Source organism: Loxodonta africana, chromosome 25 (assembly GCF_030014295.1).
Source record: "Loxodonta africana isolate mLoxAfr1 chromosome 25, mLoxAfr1.hap2, whole genome shotgun sequence".
Taxonomy (NCBI): Eukaryota; Metazoa; Chordata; class Mammalia; order Proboscidea; family Elephantidae; genus Loxodonta; species Loxodonta africana.
Genome location: NC_087366.1, coordinates 36,789,452 through 36,810,883, shown reverse-complemented (window position 1 = coordinate 36,810,883; position 21,432 = coordinate 36,789,452). Strand labels below are relative to the sequence as shown.

Genomic DNA, 21,432 nt, shown 5'->3' with positions numbered 1-21,432 from the left:
TGGGTTGTATGATAGTTCTATTTCTAACTGTTTAAGATAACGCCAGATAGATTTCCAAAGTGGTTGTACCATTTTACATTCCCACCAGCAGTGTATGAGAGTTCCAATCTCTCCGCAGCCTCTCCAACATTTATTATTTTGCGTTTTTTGGATTAATGCCAGTCTAGTTGGTGTGAGATGGAATCTCATCGTAGTTTTAATTTACATTTCTCTAATGGCTAATGATCGGGAGCATTTTCTCATGTATCTGTTGGCTGCCTGAATATCTTCTTTAGTGAAATGTGTGTTCATATCCTTTGCCCACTTCTTGATTGGGTTGCTTGTCTTTGTGTGGTTGAGTTTTGACAGAATCATGTAGATTTTAGAGATCAGGCGCTGGTCGGAGATGTCATAGCTGAATATTCTTTCCCAATCTCTAGGTGGTCTTTTTACTCTTTTGGTGAAGTCTTTAGATGAGCATAGGTGTTTGATTTTTAGGAGCTCCCAGTTATCTGGTTTCTCTTCATCATTTTTGGTAATGTTTTGTATTCTGTTTATGCCCTGTATTAGGGCTCCTAGGGTTGTCCCTATTTTTTCTTCCATGATCTTTATTGTTTTAGTCTTTATGTTTAGGTCTTTGATCCATTTGGAGTTATTTTTTGTGCATGGTGTGAGGTATGGGTCCTGTTTCATTCTTTTGCAAATGGATATCCAGTTATGCCAGCACCATTTCTTAAAAAGACTATCATTTCCCCAATTGACTGACACTGGTCCTTTGTCAAATATCAGCTGCTCATACTTGGATGGATTTATATCTGGGTTCTCAATTCTGTTCCATTGGTCTATGTGCCTGTTGTTGTACCAGTACCAGGCTGTTTTGACTACTGTAGCTGTATAATAGGTTCTGAAATCAGGTAGAGTGAGGCCTCCCACTTTCTTCTTCTTTTTCAGTAATGCTTTGCTTATCCGGGGGTTCTTTCCCTTCCATATGAAATTAGTGATTTGTTTCTCTATCCCCTTAAAATATGACATTGGTATTTGGATTGGAAGTGTGTTATATGTATAGATGGCTTTTGGTAGAATAGACATTTTTACTATGTTAAGTCTTCCTATCCATGAGCAGGGTATGTTCGTCCACTTAAGTATGTCCTTTTGAATTTCTTGTAGCAGGGTTTTATAGTTTTCTTTGTATAGGCCTTTTACATCCTTGGTAAGATTTATTCCTAAGTATTTTATCTTCTTGGGGGCTACTGTGAATGGTATTGATTTGTTATTTCCTCTTCGGTGTTCTTTTTGTTGATGTAGAGGATTCCAAGTGATTTTTGTATGTTTATTTTATAACCTGAGACTCTGCCAAACTCTTCTATTAGTTTCAGTAGTTTTCTGGAGGATTCCTTAGGGTTTTCTGTGTATATAATCATGTCATCTGCAAATAGTGATAACTTTACTTCTTCCTTGCCAATCCGGATACCTTTTATTTCTTTGTCTAGCCTAATTGCCCTGGCTAGGACTTCCAGCACGATGTTGAATAAGAGCGGTGATAAAGGGCATCCTTGTCTGGTTCCCGTTCTCAAGGGAAATGCTTTCAGGTTCTCTCCATTTAGAGTGATATTGGCTGTTGGCTTTGCGTAGATGCCCTTTATTATGTTGAGGAATTTTCCTTCAATTCCTATTTTGGTAAGAGTTTTTATCATAAATGGGTGTTGGACTTTGTCAAATGCCTTTTCTGCATCAATTGATAAGATCATGTGGTTTTTGTCTTTTGTTTTATTTATGTGATGGATTACATTAATGGTTTTTCTGATATTAAACCAGCCTTGCATACCTGATATAAATCCCACTTGATCAGGGTGTGTTATTTTTTTGATGTGTTGTTGGATTCTATTGGCTAGAATTTTGTTGAGGATTTTTGCATCTATGTTCACGAGGGATATAGGTCTAAAATTTTCTTTTTTTGTAATGTCTTTACCTGGTTTTGGTATCAGGGAGATGGTAGCTTCATAGAATGAGTTGGGTAGTATTCCGTCTTGTTCTATGCTTTGAAATACCTTCAGTAGTAGTGGTGTTAAGTCTTCTCTGAAGGTTTGGTGGAACTCTGCAGTGAAGCCGTCTGGGCCAGGAGTTTTTTTTTGTTGGAAGTTTTTTGATTACCGTTTCAATCTCTTTTTTTGTTATGGGTCTATTTAGTTGTTCTACTTCTGAATGTGTTAGTTTAGGTAGGTAGTATTTTTCCAAGAATTTATCCATTTCTTCTAGGTTTTCAAATTTGTTAGAGTACAATTTTACGTCGTAATCTGAAATGATTCTTTTAATTTCATTTGGCTCTGTTGTGATGTGGTCCTTCTCGTTTCTTATTCGGGTTATTTGTTTCCTTTCCTGTATTTCTTTAGTCAGTCTGGCCAATGGTCTATCAATTTTGTTAATTTTTTCAAAAAACCAGCTTTTGGCTTTGTTAATTTTTTCTATTGTTTTTCTGTGCTCTATTTTTTTAAATTCATTTAGTTCAGCTCTAATTTTTATTATTTGTTTTCTTCTGGTGCCTGATGGATTCTTTTGTTGCTCACTTTCTGTTTGTTCAAGTTGTCGGGACAGTTCTCTGATTTTGGCTCTTTCTTCTTTTTGTATGTGTGCATTTATTGATATAAATTGGCCTCTGAGCACTGCTTTTGCTGTGTCCCAGAGGTTTTGATAGGAAGTATTTTCATTCTCGTTGCTTTCTAAGAATTCCCTTATTCCCTCCTTGATGTCTTCTATAACCCAGTCTTTTTTCAGGACGGTATTATTCATTTTCCAAGTATTTGATTTCTTTTCCCTAGTTTTTCTGTTATTGATTTCTAGCTTCATTGCCTTGTGGTCTGAGAAGATGCTTTGTAATATTTCGATGTTTTGGATTCTACCAAGATTTGTTTTGTGACCTAATATGTTGTCTATTCTAGAGAATGTTCCATGTGCACTAGAAAAAAAAGTATATTTTGCAGCAGTTGGGTGGAGAGTTCTGTATAAGTCTACGAGATCAAGTTGGTTGATTGTTTTAAGTAGGTCTTCCGTGTCTCTATTGAGCTTCTTACTGGATGTGCTTTCAGGTCTTTTGCGTATATTCCCAACAGTGGAATTGCTGGGTCAGAATGTAACTCTATGTTTAAGTTTTTTGAGGACTCGCCACACTGTTTTCCATAGTGGTGGCACCATTTAACATTCCTACCTGCAACACACAAAGGCTTTAATTTCTCCATACCCTCAGAAGACTTACTATTTTCTATTTTTGTTTGACGATAGCCATCCTAGAGGGTTCCTAGTGGGTGTGAAGTGGTATGGGGTTTCTTTCGAGGAGGAGGGAGGACCAAAATGTTCTAAAATTAAGATTGTAGTGATGGTTGTGAATATACTAAAAAAAACATTGAGTTGTACACTTTAAATGGGTGAATTGTATGGTATGTAAATTATAGTAAAAAAAATTGAATTCTTCATTCAAGTGATTACACTGGTCTAAGTGTCTGGGTTTTAAGTGGTTTCCTCAGTTAAATGACTTATACTAAGCTTTTTTAATGAACTGTAAAAAGCTTAAATTGTTGATAATGTCATTACATTAAATAAACAAAAACTTACAGTATTAGAAAGATACTTCTATTTTTGATTACATAAATTATACAGACTTTTTTCATGAGCATTAGGATGGGTAAGCTTTGTACATTTAAATTTTAAGGGGAGGGAAACCCTGTATTTTCTCTACAATCCATCCATTTCAGATATTCTGGTTTACACATATGTTAACTTGAATGTAATTATATTTGTTAAAAATATTCTCCAGTAGTGCTATATTATTCTGAACTTTACATTTACTTATGTCAATGTTTCCTAAAATACCACTTATGGTCTTCCTAGAGTCCTCCTTTACTAACAAAAATCTACTGTTTCTTTGGAAATTATCTATTTGTTCTTACATTAGGATTCCTATTTTCTTATTGCTGACATCTTTGGCACATTTTAGGAGGTTTTTCACCTCTGCCCTCTTTCTTTTGCTTCTTGGGACTATGATTTGGTGTCTAGGATCACTAGTGCTCTCCTAACCAATTTTTTTTAGCTGCACTACAGATACAACAAGACTAACTGTAATACAGTATCTAATTGTAGTTCATGATTAGTGGTGTTCAAAGAGTCACACATAATGGAATTTCAGAATTGGAAGGCACCTTAGAGAGTTCTCTCAGTAAGCTGAAGATAATAAAGCATACAGTTACATTCGTTTCAGTGACAGCCACTTTTTTTAATAAAGGAAATGAAGTTGAGCTCATATACTTTGTGTTTTGGCTATTCATAGGTCTTTTTACGATTCTCCAAGTTTGGGCAGGGGACTAGGAACTTTCATTTTTAATATGGCACGTGGTGTGACTCTGATGCAGATGGCCGAGACAGCGTGAAAAGGGGAACTGGAGATGATTAACAGGTTGCTTCCATCATACCTTGGAGTCTCTGGGTGGTGCAAATGCATAAACACTAGGCTGGCAGTTAAAAGCTACCTAGAGGCACCTGGGAAGAAAGGCCTAGCAATTGCTCCTGAAAGGTCAAACCAAAAACCAATCCCACTGCTGTCGAGTCGATTCCTACTCATGGTGATCCTATGGGACAAAGTAGAACTGCAAGGCTTGGAAGCAAACTGCCACATCTTCTGCCTGCGGGGCGGCTGGTGGGTTTGAACCGCTGGCCTTTCGGTTAGCAGCCCAGAGCTTTAACCACTGTACCACCAGGTCACAACCATGACAATCCTGTGGAGAGCAGTTCTACTCTGAAACACAAAGGATCACCGTAAGTTGGAACTGACTTGATGGCAATTAGTTCTGGCCCATTATATCTTAACATGGTCTACTGCTAAATAAAAGGTTGGAGGTTCAAATTCACTGAGAGTTACCTAGGAAGAAAGGCATGGCTATGCTGCTAAAAAAACAGCCACTGAAAACTCTACAGAGCACAGTTGTACTGTGGAACATATGAGATCACTGTGAGTCGGAGTCGCCTTGATGACAACTGGTTTTTCCATCATACCACGATATAACCAAAGAAGGTGTGGTGGTGTTTTTTGTTGTAAAAGACTCAGGATGTGTTCTTCAATTTCTAAAGTAGTCTTACTAACTTCATAATGTTTAATACTAAACTCCATCTTTTATAACCCAGTCATCTCAGACTATGACCTCATCATTCACACTCACCGAGACAAGGGAATTCTAGTTCTGTTTCTCCTTCCTGGCATTAAATTAGAAAAGTAAAAAATACTTAGGAGGGCAGAACTCATCTGATGCCAAAGTACAAGTCTTTTCACCTATTTCAGTACATAACATACTGGTTTGTATTCATGCTGGTGAGCAAATCTGAAAATCTTGAAGTAAATGCTGACAAAGTGACCACAAAAGTAAAACAATTTCCAAAATCTCATTATTAGTGCTGACATTTCACCATACCAGTACGATTAAAAGCTCAGTAGAGCTAAGACCACGTTCTTGTTGCTGCTGTTAGGTGCCGCCGAGTCAGTTCTGATTCATAGCAACCCCATGTACAATAGAACAAAACACTGCCCAGTCCTGTGCCAGTCTCACAATTATTGCTATGTTGAGCCCGCTGACATAGCCACTGTGTCAATCCACCTCACTGAGGGTCTTCCTCTTTTTCACTGACCATCTACTTTACTAAGCATGATGTCCTTCTCTAGGACTGGTCCCTCCTGATAACATGTTCAAAGGACGTAAGACGAAGTCTTGCCACCCTTGCTTCTAAGGAGCATTCTGGCTGTACATAGTCCAAGACACATTTGTTCGTTCTTCTGGCAGGCCATGGTATATTCGATATTCTTTGCCAACACCATAATTCAAAGGCATCAATTCTTCTTTTGTCTTCCTTAAGGACCACCTTAAGCAGTGAAAGTCTGGTACCTAATGTACTCTGTTTCTTGATAGGCAACTAATACGAGGGTAAAAGGATTGAACCACGTTCTCTTATCATGTACTTATTTTTCTGCAGTAGAATGAAATATGTAACATGGCAATAGGAGAAAAGAATAAAATACCTACATTCTTATGCAGTATTAGGCATGTGGAAAGCACGTGTCGAAGGCTGACTAATAATACCCACAGATTATCATCAACTGTACAAGGGCTTTCATGCTTCCATGTAGTGTAAAACAAGCATGGGTTGAAGAAACATTGAGAATCTGATGAAAGCTATGAATTTTCCTCCTCAAAAAAACCAACCAACCAACCTTGCATATATGTGAACATACCCACATAAAGATATACACACACCACAAAACTCTACATATAATTTCTCAGAGATCATGTACCCCCCGAATCCTTTATATGTGCCCCTGATGAATATCCACAGCTAGAGTATCTTAACCTTTAACGCTAAACAAATATGCATGTCTACATGAAGTATAAAGCAGCTGACATAAATTAAAAAAAAAAAAGTTTAACTCCTACCGAGAGCAGATTACAAATGGAAATAAAAACATGAAAATAGTATATAGTTTAGGTTACTCTGTAGGTTTGAAAGCTGAGTTTTTGTAGTTTATCCTTGATCATCTTTGTGAAACAAACAAAATCAGCACTTCACCAGGAAATCATTTTGCAATCTGAATAGAGAAGCGTTCCAGACAGAAAATTTCTGTATCTACCTTGACTAGCAATTAATACTAAGTATGAGTATTTTGGGGAGCTTTTTGGGTCACAAGGTTAAAAATGCTCAGAAAGTATTCTGAAATGATTCGAATGCCAAATTAGTAACCTATTACCCATACTGTTTGACAGCTATCTCTGGCTTTGATACAGGTTATCTCATTCTTAGAGATCACAGAAAAATGCCAATTCTTCCTAAACAGGTACAATAATTGCTTAGGTAAAAGATTATTGAAGAAAATTAAAACAGAATTCGAAAAGCATCTCTCATCCATTTCTCTATTTAACCAGTTAGCCATCTCTTCCCAACTAGGTTGAGAACAAAAATCATGTCTGTAACTTTTTCACAGCCTCCAAAAACCCATTAAACTTAAAAATCAATGAAACTAAATTTCAAGAGTTCTTTTTCGTTTCTGTCTGGATCAATAACATTGCAACTGTTATTTATCTAGAAATGAGAGCTAACCTTTGTTTCAATTCTTAGTGCTTTGGTTGATGCTAGTCCTCAATTTAAAATACTAGTTATACATTTCAAAAAGGTGTTCTTTGCTTATTCAGAGAAGTAAAAGAATATTCAACAAATAAGTCAATCTTCCTTTCCCAGAAGGATTTTTATACACAATTATCCTCAGCAGCAGGAAAACACAGGAACCTCAATTTTTTAAGTACTGAAAATGCAAGTCTTGTATCTTCTTCAGAGTCGAAGTAGTATTATATACTGTGGCAATGCATTGTGGCATACGGTCTGACCTGTCTGCCCCTTCCCCCCCCGCCTTTTTTTTTACTCAAAGAACTCCAATTTGTCACAGTTGGATATTTCAGTTACCAGTACTAGACTTAAATGTAAAAGAGACATTAGTGTGTTACATGAATTCTACTACTTTATTTTCGGGTGAGTAACTACAGAATACCTCTGTGAGACTCTCAAACTACTCCTCACTTTCAATACTGAAAAACTGCCTTAAATCTGTTCAAAATGTGGATCAATGAAAATTAATATGAGCAACAGACTCTCTCCTCCGTGTGGACTACTACTGCAATGACCTCCTGGTTGGGCTCCCTGCATTCGGTGGCTTGTCTAGTCCTCTACTCTTCAGTCAGTGATCTTTGCAAAATTCAAATCTGATCTTATTACCCGTCGGGATGCGAATCTTTCAATGATACCGCATTACTTTTAGGATAAGAACAAAACTCTTTAACAAAGCCTGTAAGGTTATAAGGTTTCCCCCCGCCCCAGCCTCATACTGGAAAAGCTCCTAAAGCTTTGCAACATGTTAATGCCTTCTGTCTGTAATGTTTTTTGTTTCTGTAATTAACTAACGTCTGCTAACCCATCAGCTCTCAGCTCAATCCTCACTTGCTCGAAAAGCCTTCCCTTATCTCCGTAAACCAAATTCCCTACTACAAATTCTCACATCACCATGCAACTTTTCTTTGTAGCACTTACCGCAGTCGCAATTTTACAGCAAGTTGTGTGTCCATTTTATTTAATGCTTAGTCTGTCTCACTACTTAGGTCCATGAGGGTGGGCACCATACCAGCTTTTCCATATGATAGGGGCTCAATCAATATGTGAAGGACCGATGCATGGAAAGTGCCTTTTAACGCGTTACAGGAGCAAATGAGGGCACAAATTTGCGCATTAAAAGTGAAAATATCACGCCTTTTTTTTTTTTAAGGAAAGCGTCTGGTTTCAAAGTTGCTAAATTAGAGACATACAAATGTGAAGCGCAGCATGAATCCTTGCACCCAAGTCCTCGGGGAACGATGGGGCTGAAGAAAATCACCTGACAGATATAGGCAGGGGATATAAATAACTTTGAGGCAGATTTTCAACAAAATCTAGGTAAAAGAACTTCAAATCTCTACTCTGCCTAGCACAGGGGTCTTTAGGTTTCTGCTTCCTCCCCGCTCTCCTGCTCTCTGCCGCCTCACTCAGCCGGGTCTCAGCCGAAAAGATGGAAAATACACAATCCGGTTCAGCATCCGGGTCCTCGCCCCCCTTTCTTTCCTCTCTGAGCCCCGCCTCCCCCGCCCTCTTCACCATCCGGGTTCCCCCCAGCCGCCACCGCTGCCGCTCACGGTTAAACGATGATATCACGACTTTCACTCCGCCGGTCCGGTAGTAGCTGTACCCAGCATTAACTTCCCACTTTATAGTTCAGACCACGGCTCCTCCCGACGCCTACTTGAGGCCCTCCCCTACTTCACAGAATTCTCCGCCCTCCTCAGCAGCCAGCAACCCCGCATTACTCGGTGCAAGAAAATGCGCCATCCCGGTCACACTGCGCAGGCGTCGTTGCCGCCTCCCCACTGCTTTGTCGCACCCGCCCCTTTCTCCCCCTCCCGTCTCTCGCAGGCGCGGGGCATTGCGGGTGTTGCAGTTCTCTGGACTAGGGGCTTGCGCATTGACCTCAGAGGCTGGACTACATTTCCCCGGAAACTTTGAGGCATAACTTTCTGTTTCCATAGAACTGGTGGGAAAATGGCGTCGGTGTTTGTATCGCAGAGACCAATAAGAAGAAGGTATAGGCGGGCTCTAAGTAACTCTAGCCAATCCGAGGTCGTCTAAGAGGCCATCCGGGAAAGAGGTAGGGGAGGGGAGAAAAACCAAGGGGCGGGGTGAAAGGAGAGGAGAAGCGGGGGGGGACCTGAGGTTGGTGGGGGAAGCGATGTTTGCCCGTCAGTCGAGTCCGGAGTGAGCAGCTCGGGCGCCGGAGCGGAGGGTGACTGCGAGCTTAAGCTTGCGGCTACCACGGCCACTGCCTGGTCCTTTGCCCGGTGAGAGCTACAGAGGGTCCACTGCTGCCGTCCTCTGGAGGGCAGTGCGATTGGGGACCCGGACCTCCAGTCCGAGAGGGATTTTTCGTCTTCCCCCTCCCCCCCAGCGAGGGAGCCCGAGCGGCCGCCAAACAAAGGTACCAGTCGCCGCCGCGGGAGGAGGAGGAGCCGGAGCCTCAGCCTCAGCAACCGCTGGACCTGCCGCCCTTCTTCCCCCATCTCTCTCCCGGGCCTGCTGGTTTTGGGGGGGAGGAGGAAGGGAGGGGACTCTGGACGTGCCAGGGTCAGATCTCGCCTCTGAGAAAGGTAGGGACATTTGGGGGCTTTTGGGGTCTCGTAAGGGAGCCTTTTGGGAGTCACGGGGCCCGGTCGAGGAGCAGGAGGGAGATCGCCGTGGTGGTCTCTCAGCGGGCTCCCGAATTCGGGGCCTCTTTTTCCCGGGAGCCTCCGCCCCCCCCCCCACCGCAATTGCGGAGTCCGAATCGCCCGTGGCCGAGCGGCCGCAGACTCAGCGGTTTAGCGGCCCTCGGCCGCGGTGGGGGGCCCGGCCGGGGGGGGGGCTCCGTCCGAGGTCTCCGGTCCTCACGCTGTCCCCCGCGGTGTGGGCAGGTGGTGGTCTTGCTCCCGCTTCGCAGGGTCCCCGGCCCAGGAACGGGCCGCGGGCAGAGGCTCCTGGGGGGAGGGGGAGCCCTGCCGCGCGCGGCCCCTCGGGTCGGCCGGACTTCTTCCGCGCCCCTCTCGGTCTCCTCCTCCGGGCCGGCCGCTCTTCGGCTCCGACGCGGGGCTGCGGGGCCCTCAGGGCAGAGGAGCAGGGCGGCGGGGCGAGGAGGTGCCGCTGGGAGGGCAGGCGACTCGGCGCCGGACTCCGGGCTTGTTGTGAGTTTCTTCTCTGACAGAAATGGCGTCATTGTCGGAGACGGGAAACTCCGTCGGGTCCTGACAATGGGGACGGGAAGCTGCCGAGCGGTGTAGGTGGCTGGCCTTGGGGGGACGGTGGGGCCAGAAGGAGCCCCGAATCAGCGTTTAAAGGTGTCGGGGCTGAGGCTTTACTCTGTCCCCTGCGTCTTTGCCGGCGCAAAGGGGGGGCCTGAAGTGCTGATCGGGGGTCTTTTGTTTCCCCTCCAGGTGCAGGTGAATCTGGTGTTTTCGAGGGGATCGCGGCCCCGGAATCACAATGAAGGTAAGATTGGCTACTGAAAACAAACCTCTGGGGGGTAGAACTCAGGAAGTAGGGGATTTGCCCGAGGTCGTCGTGTCGGGCCTCCGAGTTTTGCAGAGGAAGGTGTGTTTGGTGGCTTGGTGCCCATGCCTTTCCGCGGGAGACGATGGGGGTCAGCTGGCGTGGATCGCTACATCTCAGAGGCTTTGCTGCCGCCTGGACACTTGGGCCCGTGAGTTGGAGTCAGTGAGGGTGATTCTCCTAGGTAGAACATCTCCTTTTGCAGGGAGGGACAGGAATAACTGCACGAATTAGAATGTTTTAAAACGTAGAACTGAAAAAGCAGGTCAAGTAATCGGTTTCTAGAAACTGAACTGTTGTGGTTCTATCGGTTACAGTGATGAAAGAAAATCTTATTTATTGTTGAACGGTATTGCGAATTTTTAGCAGAAAATCTATTTCATTAGCGAGAAAAATAATCTTGACTGAAAGGTTTTCAAAGAGAATTTTGGTGATCTTTCCACAGTTCAGAGACAGCAGTTGTTCCTTGTATTTCTAGGGACTTGTGTTTTATTTTCCTTTATTGATCCAATTTGTCTGTAAATTGTCCGATGCTGTATTGCTTTGTGATGTGTGGAAAATTGATGGCCAGGTTTCTCTTAAATGTAAACAGGTTAGCTGAATGGAGGATGACGGTGTCTGAAAAGTACAGTTTGCTTAATTGATGGAAGAAATGATAACAATAAAAGTACAGGTGGTGGTTTTTCGGTTTAGAGAATCTGTAATTGAATGCTGTCTGATTTTTTAAAATACACTCGAGAATAAAAAGCCTTAGATATCTGAAATGTCTAGATTCAACTGGTGGAATTTTGAGGTTAGCAGATGTTTTTTTCATCCGGTGCATACTGAGAAATGCTTGAAAAGAGTAGAGTGTGTTCACAAGTGTAGAAATGGAACAGATAATATGTTAAAGTGTAACTGTCATTTACTTTTGAGTGTTCCTTTGATGAATTATTTTTAAGAATGTATTTCACTTCGAAATCAAGACCGGTTTTACAGTACTGCATCTGGATTAAAATTTGTAATGCTTGTGTTTATAGAAGAAAGTAAAATCTGTGGCTGTTGAGACGTTTGTATCTGCTACAGACTTCTCTGTGAGCCCAGATCAGTTTTTTCCTTGAGTTTGGGTGCTGTAAACTCCTACATGGAACAGTTTTTATCTGCTCAGTTCCTGTATCAGTGATGTTTCCGAAATGAATCTTTTGTTAGTTGCAGATAGTAGCTCCAACTCCTGTGACCTGTGTAAAACGGTGAAAAGTGGATTTATTAGGAAAACCGTATATCTTCCTTAGTGTTGGACAAGAATTTTTTAAGAAAACTGTTGGTTTGAATAATATGTGAAGTTGAGGAGCTCAGTAATACGGGTTTAGTTTAGAATAAGTGTCATCTGTCCCAGTTCCCAACGGAGTGCTTGACACATCTTAGGTTCTCTGTAAATGTTTGGTTAAGAGAAATGTGGGAGGTTGAAGGTGTTTAGATTTAACATTTCTTTTTCTTTCTTTTTTTTTTTTCACTTGTCTGTTTAAAAAAATGAAATTATATTGGAAACTTTAGCCTTAAAAGTTTCATAGTATTAGGCAAATGCAAATTTTTTGGTATTATTTTAGAACTGTTAATTTTAAGTGCTCAACATTTCCATTCTTATCTGCTTAAAAAAATCAGTAATATTAAAAGGAAAAAGTTATTAAAATTTCTAATTTTACACAACGGGGACTTTTTGCTGTTATTAGTAATTCTTTTCTTTGGGAAGAAGATAATCACTAGTACTAATAAGTTAGCTTATTTTTTTACAACTTAATGTTTGTGTGGTAAAAGATGAAAAGTTGCTCATAACTGATATTTTTTTAGGCAAAATTACAGATCAAGAAGTATCTAGTATTGGTTATATTGGGCTTAAATTATTTTTTGTTTTGTATTCCCAATTTGTATTCTATAATGACAATGGAACTGTAGAAGAATTTTTGCCACTTACTGGATTTTACCAAGAATATTGGTATTTTGAAGCAAGATTTTAAGTTTGTAGTGTCTCTGTCCCATTGATGACAAAATTAAAAAAAAAATTGCTAAGTGACAGTGTTGTGAGGTAACTGAAAGAATATTTAGTAATAATACTTTTCAGCTATTGCTTTGAATTCCCAACATAAAAATGTACAGGTCGTTTTCAGTGTTATATGTTTTAACAGGAATTTTCATGTAGTTCTTTAAGAATTTATTTAAATAAATACAGCATCTTTACTGATGAGTATGCTTTATCTTGTGGTATTTTTGTACATTGTGTTTTTGAGAAATGTGACTTGAAACACAATTTATGCTTTAACATAGATCATGGTGTTGATGTTATGTTGGGTTTATTTTTTGTACTTTAGGTAGATTTTTCAACACCACTGATAGAGCATTATCAGGAAATGGTGGTTCATTTATGTTTATAAATAATTCTGAGACAATTTTAGTTATGTCAAATTCATTTCCTACCTTTTTTTCTGAACTAAATTTTTTTTTCCTGCTTATGTCTTGTGCATGTTACTAGCATCTCTTATTACATTGTAGTAAATTTTTAGATGAGGTGGCCTGGATGGACTAAACAGCAGAATTTTTGGGATGAGGGATTTGGATGATTGTACTTAGAATCTGGGTAGGTTGGCTTTTTCAGATGTACCATTCTTTTTTCAGTGATTACATAAAATTAATGGATTGATAACAGATGCCCTTTTATAATACTCTTCTGTCTTCCCCTTTTTCTGTTTCTGTCTTTCCCTCCCTCTTTCATTCTTAAATAAATCATTCGTTTACCAATACCACCTTCCGTGTGTCAGGCAGTGTGGTATGAAGGTGAGTAAGGTGACCTGCTCTCGAGGAGCTCACAATTTAGTATAGGACAGAAAAATAAAGCAAAAGTTACAGCATGTTTAATTATAAGAATACTTATTACAGCATATAGTGATTGTGAGAAGTGTTTGTGGGAGGATAGAATAGGATATCTGGATCAGACTGGGTTCACGGACAGCTCTCTGGTAGCGCTGACATTTAAGCTGAGATGTTAAGCTTTGGCTAGGTGAAAAAGTGTTTCAGACATAAAGGGAACAGCATGTTGAAAGTAAGAAGGAAAAAAGCAGGGTGTGATGTATATGGAAACTATAAGTAGATCTTGGAAGAGCATAATGCTCAAGGCTGACATTCTTTACTAGTTAAGCTAAAATATTGTTTGGTTTTAGGAAGGCTTCAGGTGGTATTTTTGGTTTAAGGTTTAAAGGTTATTTCAGGGCAATAGTTTCAGGGGTTCAGTCAGCCTCCATTGCTCCCGAAAATCTGGAGTCCGTGAGAATTTTAAATTCTGCTCTACATTTCCTCCCTTTTGATCAGGATTCTTCTGTAGAATCTTTGATCACATTGTTCAGTAATGGTGGCTGGGCACCGTTCAGTTCCTCTGGTCTCATGGCAAGGAGGCAGTTGTTCATGGAAGCAATTAGCCACACATTTAATTTTCTCTTCTTGTTCCTGAGTCTCCTTTTTCCTCTGTTGCTCCAGGTTGTTGTGCCTTAAATGGCTGCTTGGCAAGCTTTTAAGACCCCAGGTATTACCAACAAACTAGAAGGTAGAACTGAATGAGCTGTGCATATTTAAGATCAGGAAGAAGGCGATTAGGGCTGAGGTGTGTGGTGTGAGTTTAGAGATGTAGGCAAGGGCTAGTCCAATGTAGGGCTTTGTAGTCCTTGATAAGGACTTAGAATAACATCTGAAGTGTATTAGGAAGTCATTGAAGGGTCTTGAGCAAGAGAGTGAAGTGATCTGATGTACATTTTTGTCTTACTCAACTAGTGTTGCTATAACAGAAATACCACAAGTGGATGGCTTCAACAAACAAGTTTATTCTCTCACAGTCTATTGGGCTACAAGTCCAAATGTAGGGCGTCAGCTCCAGGGGAAGGCTTTCTCTGTCAGCCCTGGAGGAAGGTCCTTCTCATCAATCAGTCTTCCCTTGGTCTAGGAGCTTTTCAGCGTAGACACCCTGGGTTCAAAGGATGTGCGCTCTTGCTCTTCATTGTTGGTGGTATGAGGTTCCCATGTCTCTCTGTTCACTTCTTTTATATCTCAAAAGTGGCTTAAGACAGTATCTAATCTTGTACATCTCATCAGTGTAACTGCCACCATTCTTCTAACTATATCGTAGCGATAGGACTTACAACACAGGGAAATCACATCAGATGACAAAATGATAGACATATAATACTGGGAATCAGGACCTAGCCAAGTTGACAGATATTTTTGGGGACACAACTCAATCCATGACAATTTTCAAAAAAGAACAGCAACTACTGTGTAGAAAATAGACAGAACGCGAGGAGCAAGAGCGGAAGTAGGGAGAGCAGTTGTAAGGCTGTCACACTCTGGTGAGAGGTGGTGGTGAACCTGGTGGTGAAAAGCGGTTGTGTTGAGAATGTGTTTAATGGTGAGGGTGATAGGATTTGAATAGATTGGCTGAGGGGGAAAAGTCCCACTTGCTGCTTTCTGTAGATGAGTCCACCACCACCGGTTGCTGTTGATTCCAGTTCATGGTGCCCCATGTGTGTCATAGTAAAACTGTGCTCCATAGGTGATTAAGTGTCCTGGAATTCCCATTCTTCGCAATGTTATCCATAGTCACTGATTTTTTGGAAGTGGATTGCCAGGCCTTTCTTCTGAGACGTGTCTGGGTGGACTTGAACCTCTAACTTTTTGCTTAGCAGCTGAGTATGTTGACTGCAGTACCTGGGGACTTACAGATTTATACCCCGCTTCTTTTTTCTTTTTGCTGTGATTAGTTGATGGATAAGATTCTTAGAGCTAGGTACAACTAGATTTCCCTTATTGCTGAGCAGTGAACATTCAGCTGAGCAGTCCTATCAGTTTTTTTTTTTCTGTAAATTTTAAAAATGGGAAATGATTCCTATACCATAAAGTTCACTGTTTTAAAGTGTACAGTTCAGTAGTTTTTGGTGTTTTCACAAGGCCGTGCAACCATCGCTACTATCTTAACATCAGAAATTTTCGTCTCCCCAAAAAGAAACCCCGTAGCCATTACCAGTTACTACCCGTTTTCCCCTCCCCCTGCCCTTGGAAACTCCTAATTTACTTTTTGCCTCTCAATGTTCTTATTCTGGACATTTCATATAAATGAAATCATACAGTGTGTGACTTCTGTGACAGGCTTCTTTTGTTTAGCATAATGTCTTCAAGGTTCGTCCATTTAGTAGCATGTATATTCTTTTTGAATATATTCTTTTTGAATAATAATAGTAATACCAGAAGGATGTTTACCTGTGTTTTATTGACTATGCAAAGGCATTCGACTGTGTGGAACGTAACAAACTATGGATAACATTGCGAAGAATGGGAATTCCAGGACACTTAATTGTGCTCACGAGGAACCTTTACATAGATCAAGAGGCAGTTGTTCAGACAGAACAACGGGATACGGATTGGTTCGAAGTCAGGAAAGGTGTGCGTCAGGGTTGCATTCTTTCACCATACCTATTTAATCTGTATGCTGAACAAATAATACAAGAAGCTGGGCTATATGAAGAAGAACGAGGCATCGGGCTTGGAGGAAGACTCAGTAACAACCTGCGTTATGCAGATAACACAACCTTGCTTGCTGAAAGTGAAGAGGAGTTGAAGCACTTACTGATGAAGATCAAAGACCACAGCCTTCAGTATGGATTACACCTCAACATAAAGAAAACAAAAATCCTCACAGCTGGACCAGTGAGCAACATTGTGATAAATGGAGAAAAGATTGACGTTGTCAGGGATTTCATTTTACTTGGATCCACAATCAACAGCCATGGAAGCAGCAGTCAAGAAATCAAAAGACCCACTGCATTGGGCAAATCTGCTGCAAAAAACCTCTTCAAAGTGTTGAAGAGCAAAGATGTCACCCTGAAGACTAAGGTACGCCTGACCCAAGCCATGGTATTTTCAATCACATCATATGCGTGTGAAAGCTGGACAGTGAATAAGGAAGACTGAAGAAGAGTTGAGGCCTTTGAATTGTGGTGTTGGCGAAGAATATTGAATATACCATGGACTGCCAAAAGACTGAACAAACCTGTCTTGGAAGAAGTGCGTCCAGAATGCTCCTTAGAGGTAAGAATGGCGAGACTGCGTCTTCCATACTTTGGACATGTTGTCAGGGGGGATCAGTCCCTGGAGAAGGACATCATGCTTGGCAGAGTACAGGGTCAGTGAGAAAGAGGAAGACCCTCAAGGTGGATTGACAGAGTGGCTGCAACAACGAGCTGAAGCATAACAACGATTGTAAGGATGGCGCAGGACCAGGCAGTGTTTCGTTCTGTTGTACATAGGGTTGCTATGAGTCGCAACTGACTCGACGGCACCTAACGACAACAACAACAATATTCTTTTTAGCACCTTATTCCTTATTGTTGCTGAATAATGTTGGATATGCAACATTTTGTTAATCCATCCGTCAGTTGGTGGACGTTTGGGTTTTTACTTTTGCTATTATGAATAATGCTACTATTATTCGTATAAGCACGTATCTGAACATGTATTTTCAATTCTCTTGGGGACCTTTCCAGTTTTAGGGTAGTAATACTATCTGTGATAGTCCTGTTGTGAGCTGAGTGTTTAACTTAAGGTGTTTTGTGTAGCTTTACAAGTGGCCATCAAGGAGCTGGACTTTTTTTTTTTCATTCATTCAACATGAGTGGTTACTATGTGCTAGTCCCTGTTCTAGCCGTTTGGGGTATATCAATGAACAAAACAGAAAAACTTCTGGCCTCATGGATCTTACTATTTAAAGAGAGAGGAGGTAGACAATTAAGAATAAACATAATAAATAATTATTTAGTTCGTCAGGAGATAAACTCAAACCAGACTCATTGCCATAGAGTCGACTGCCCTGTAGGGTTTCCAAGGCTGTAAATCTTTATGAAAGCAGCCTGCCACATCCTTCTCCCACTGGGTGGCTGGTGGGTTCGAATTGCTGACCTTCTGGTCATCAGCTGAGCGAGTGACCACTGTGCCACCAGGGCTCATTATTAGGTGATAAAAGCAAAAAAAAAAAAAAAAAAAACAAAAACCCAAACCCACTGCTGTCGAGTTGATTCTGACTCATAACGGCCCTATAGGACAGAATAGAACTGCCTGATAGAGTTTCCAGGGAGCACCTGGCGGATTTGAACTGCCAACCTCTTGGATCGCAGCCGTAGCACTTAACCGCTATTCGACCAGGGTTTCCATTAGATGATAAGTAGTATGGAAATAAGAGGAGTGAAGCAGGGTCCAGAGGATAGGGAACATGGGAATTGGGGCAGGTTATAATACTAAATATGGTTGTCAGGGTAGGCTTTATTGACTAGGCATTTCAAGCAAATACTTCAGGCAGATACTTGAAGGAAGGAGGTGAGTTAACCATGTGCTTATGTGGCAGGCCAGGCCAAGAACACTGAAGCCAGAGTGGCTAAAGTGGAATAAGGAAGAGATGGGTAGGGCATGAGGACCGACAGGTAAAGGAAATGTGGGGGAGCAGATCAAATCACTTGGAGGCCTTCGTGAGGACTTTGGCTTTCACTCTGAAAGACACAGGGTGCGATTGCAGAGTTTTGAACACAGGAGTGACATACTCTTCTTCCAGAGTGATACATTTTCATAATTTTTTTTAAACTATCACTGACTGCTGTGTTCAGACAGGCTATAGGAGGGTCAAGGATAGAAGCAGACAGGTTAGAAAACAGTTTTAATAAAGGATAATGGTGAGATGGTGGTGGCTCATACCAGGGTGGTCACCGTGGAGGAGGTGAGAAGTGGTCAGAATCTAGATGTAACTTTTTTTCCTAGATGTATTTTAAAGCAAGAGCCAACAGGGGTTCTTGTCTGATTGAATGTAGAAGAGAGAGTCAAGGATGACACCAAGATTTTTTGCCTGACTAATTGGAAAAATGGAGTTTAGGATGAAGTGATTGTTGTTAGGTGCTGTCCAGTTGATTTTTGATTCAGAGGAACCCCATGCAACACAGTAAAACTGCCCCATAGGGTTTCCTAGGCTGTAATATTTGTGGGAACAGATGCTTCTGGATAAGTTCGAACCACCAGCCTTTCCGTTAGTAGCCAGGTGCTTAACCATGGTGCCACCAGGGTGCCTTAGGATGAAGTTAAAACCAGAAACTAAACTTGTTGCCCTTGAGTCAATTCTGACTCATAGTGACCCTATAGGACAGAGTAGAACTGCCGTGTGTGGTTTGCACGGAGCATCTGGTGGATTGCACTGTGAGCCTTTTGGTTAGAAGCTGTAGCTCTTAACTGCTATGCCCCCAGGGGTTTCCAGGGTGAAATTAGGGCTACTTAAATTCTGGAAATAAGTGTTTGTATTTTATACTTGTAACAAATGGTAACTGCAGTATGTGAAATGTGACTAAGTAAATACTGTTGTACTATATTAATTTTTTAGTACCAGATACATTTAAAAGATTTGCCAACTATTCTTTACAAATTTTTTAAAAAACAGGACTCCTGCTGCTTTCCTTTTGGTGTCACAGAACAAAAGTGGTAGATCTTGTAGGATGTTTCTAAATTCCTGTGAATTTAGAAACACTAGATGACACTTAAAGGAAACAGTGGAAACCATAGTTACATTAATTGCTTTTTAAATGATTGCAGGTTGTGGAAGGTGTGGAATTTTGTAAGATGTACGTTGCAAATAGAATTCTTTGAAATGTTCATTGATTACCTAAGTGCAAAACATTGTTTTTTTAGCTTGTAACTTAATTTGAATATGAAGAAAAACGGAAGCATATCAACATTGTTTTCTTTTCAGTTGGGGGCTCCTTTTAAACTAATGGACATTGAACAAAACATAAGCTCTAACTAGCTTTGTTCCCAAGATGATTTAAATACCTTCATTTAATTAGTTTATACCCAAATACAAAACAAAACAAACCAAAAAATCCGATGCTGTCTAGTCAATTCGAACTCCTAGCCACCCTATAGGATAGAGTAGAACTGCCCCATAGGATTTCCAAGGCTATACTCTGTATGGGAGCAGACTGCCACATCTGTCGCCCACGGAGCAGCTGGTGTGTGCGAACCACCGACCTTTCCATTCGCATCTGAGTGCTTAACCACTGCATTGCCAGGCCACCTACACCCAAATAAGACAGTACATTTGCTACTTCTTAAAACAACTGATCAGTTTGTTTAAATTAATTTTAAAAGAGAACTTTTGTTGTAATTAATGATTACGTGTAAGTTTTTTCAGGATCTTGTGCAGGGAATCCTGACATTCAAGTTTTCCATGGAAAATAGTGTATTTCTAGACCCTGATAATTTTCACACTAAAATTGGAGACATCATGTAGATTTGGTGAAGAAAAAAAATTAATTTATAGAAGTATATGAACAGCTTACACAAAATAAAAAGCAGATATACTAAGATCAGCTTACGTAGTTGGAGAAGGCAAATGTTGTGTTTACTTTACAATACTAATAGTCATATTTTAGGCTGGCTAATAAAAGCAAGAGGCATAATAAAAAAAAAGCAAAAATGATAAAGTTCTAAAACACCACTTATCTTGAGTTCTAGTATTCCTTAATTAACACTTGCTAATACTTTAAAGGGTTCCAGTAGAGGCTTTTCAAGGTCTCCATAAATTTCTCCCTCCTCAAAGTGCCATGTAAAATTTTACCTGGTCATACACTTTCTGAGGAGAGAAACCGCAGCTTTTGTCACAGTCTCAATGGAATCCATAATTCAAATGTTAGAAACACAGCTCTATAGAACCTTATCTGTTCTCTGTATTTGGTATTAAGAATAGTCATTTGGATAGCCTCTTACCGTTAAATAAATGGGTGATGCAGCTGGGCACTACTCATTTTATTTTCTCTTTTGCTTTTGTATATTGCTTGAGGTGTTCACTTTTTTGGATTCCTAAGAAGAATCTGAGTTTTTTCAATTATAATTAAAAAGGCTTTGATTCATGGCAACATTTCGTAATTATAAAAGGCCAGTGTGGAAATTTGGAAAAATAGCTTTTAGCACTGTGGGTATTATTTACGAATCTGTTATAAAAGTTAATATATTTTTGCTCTCATCTTGTCCACATTCAGTTATTTGCCCTAATGAGGTATACTGAGGCAAGGATAATATCTAACAGTGAGTACCCAACCCAGTGCCGTCGAGTCGATTCCGGCTCATAGCGACCCTATGAGAACAGTGAATAACCAGATGTAATTAACTTTAAGATGCACTTAGAAATAAGTATAAAATCCTACATTTTTGTACCTGGGGTCAGCATCTTTTTAGCTTAACCTTAGTGTTGGCAGGCGGGCAGTAGGGGGGTGCTGGTGCACTGGCACCTTATTATTGGTTTGTATATGGCTTTGAAAGAAAGAGCTCTTGTTTCTAGCCCTGTCTGTGTCCTTTACTTGACCGCAGAACTTTGGGAAAAGTTATTTATTTTTGAGATTAAACAAGTTGAGGGTAATAATAGCTACCTTGCAAGATTGTTTAAGGACTAAATGAAGTATCATATATCAAATGCTTTATACTGTGCTTGGCATAGTTCTGAGCAGTCAATACATGGTAGCTATATTATTTTGGTAGAAGCCTATCACTTCTTTTATGAGCTGATACAGGGAGGATTCTTTTTTTTTTTTTTTTCAATTTTTACTGTGATTTAAGTGAAAGTTTACAAATCAAGTCAGCCTCTCATACAAAAATTTACATACACCTTTCTATATACTGCTAATTGTTCTCCCCCTAATGAGACAGCACACTCCTTCCCTTCACTCTCTA

The 21,432-nt window shown here is 40.7% G+C and overlaps 2 protein-coding genes across 7 annotated transcripts in view; one reads left to right on the top strand and one right to left on the bottom strand.

Moving 5' to 3' along the window:
- The window catches only part of GGPS1 (geranylgeranyl diphosphate synthase 1), a 32,962-nt gene extending 20,770 nt beyond the window's left edge, over positions 1–12,192 (bottom strand). For 2 of the 4 annotated variants that reach the window (XM_010591025.3, XM_003410901.4), the window contains exon 1: positions 8,724–8,945. The gene's annotated coding sequence lies outside the window, so the exon portion shown is untranslated. Of the gene's footprint in view, positions 1–8,088; positions 8,668–8,723 lie in introns of those variants that run through there. The other 2 variants (XR_010319417.1, XM_023549295.2) reach the window with 2 other exon arrangements.
- Positions 9,311–21,432, top strand: part of ARID4B (AT-rich interaction domain 4B) — a 192,024-nt gene continuing 179,902 nt past the window's right edge. Inside the window, exons 1-2 of one of the 3 annotated variants that reach the window (XM_064276689.1) lie at positions 9,311–9,422; positions 10,548–10,602. In XM_064276689.1, the coding sequence (XP_064132759.1) occupies positions 10,597–10,602 (6 nt within the window). In that variant the 5' untranslated portion in view covers positions 9,311–9,422; positions 10,548–10,596. Of the gene's footprint in view, positions 9,423–9,446; positions 9,729–10,547; positions 10,603–21,432 lie in introns of those variants that run through there. The other 2 variants (XM_064276688.1, XM_064276687.1) reach the window with 2 other exon arrangements.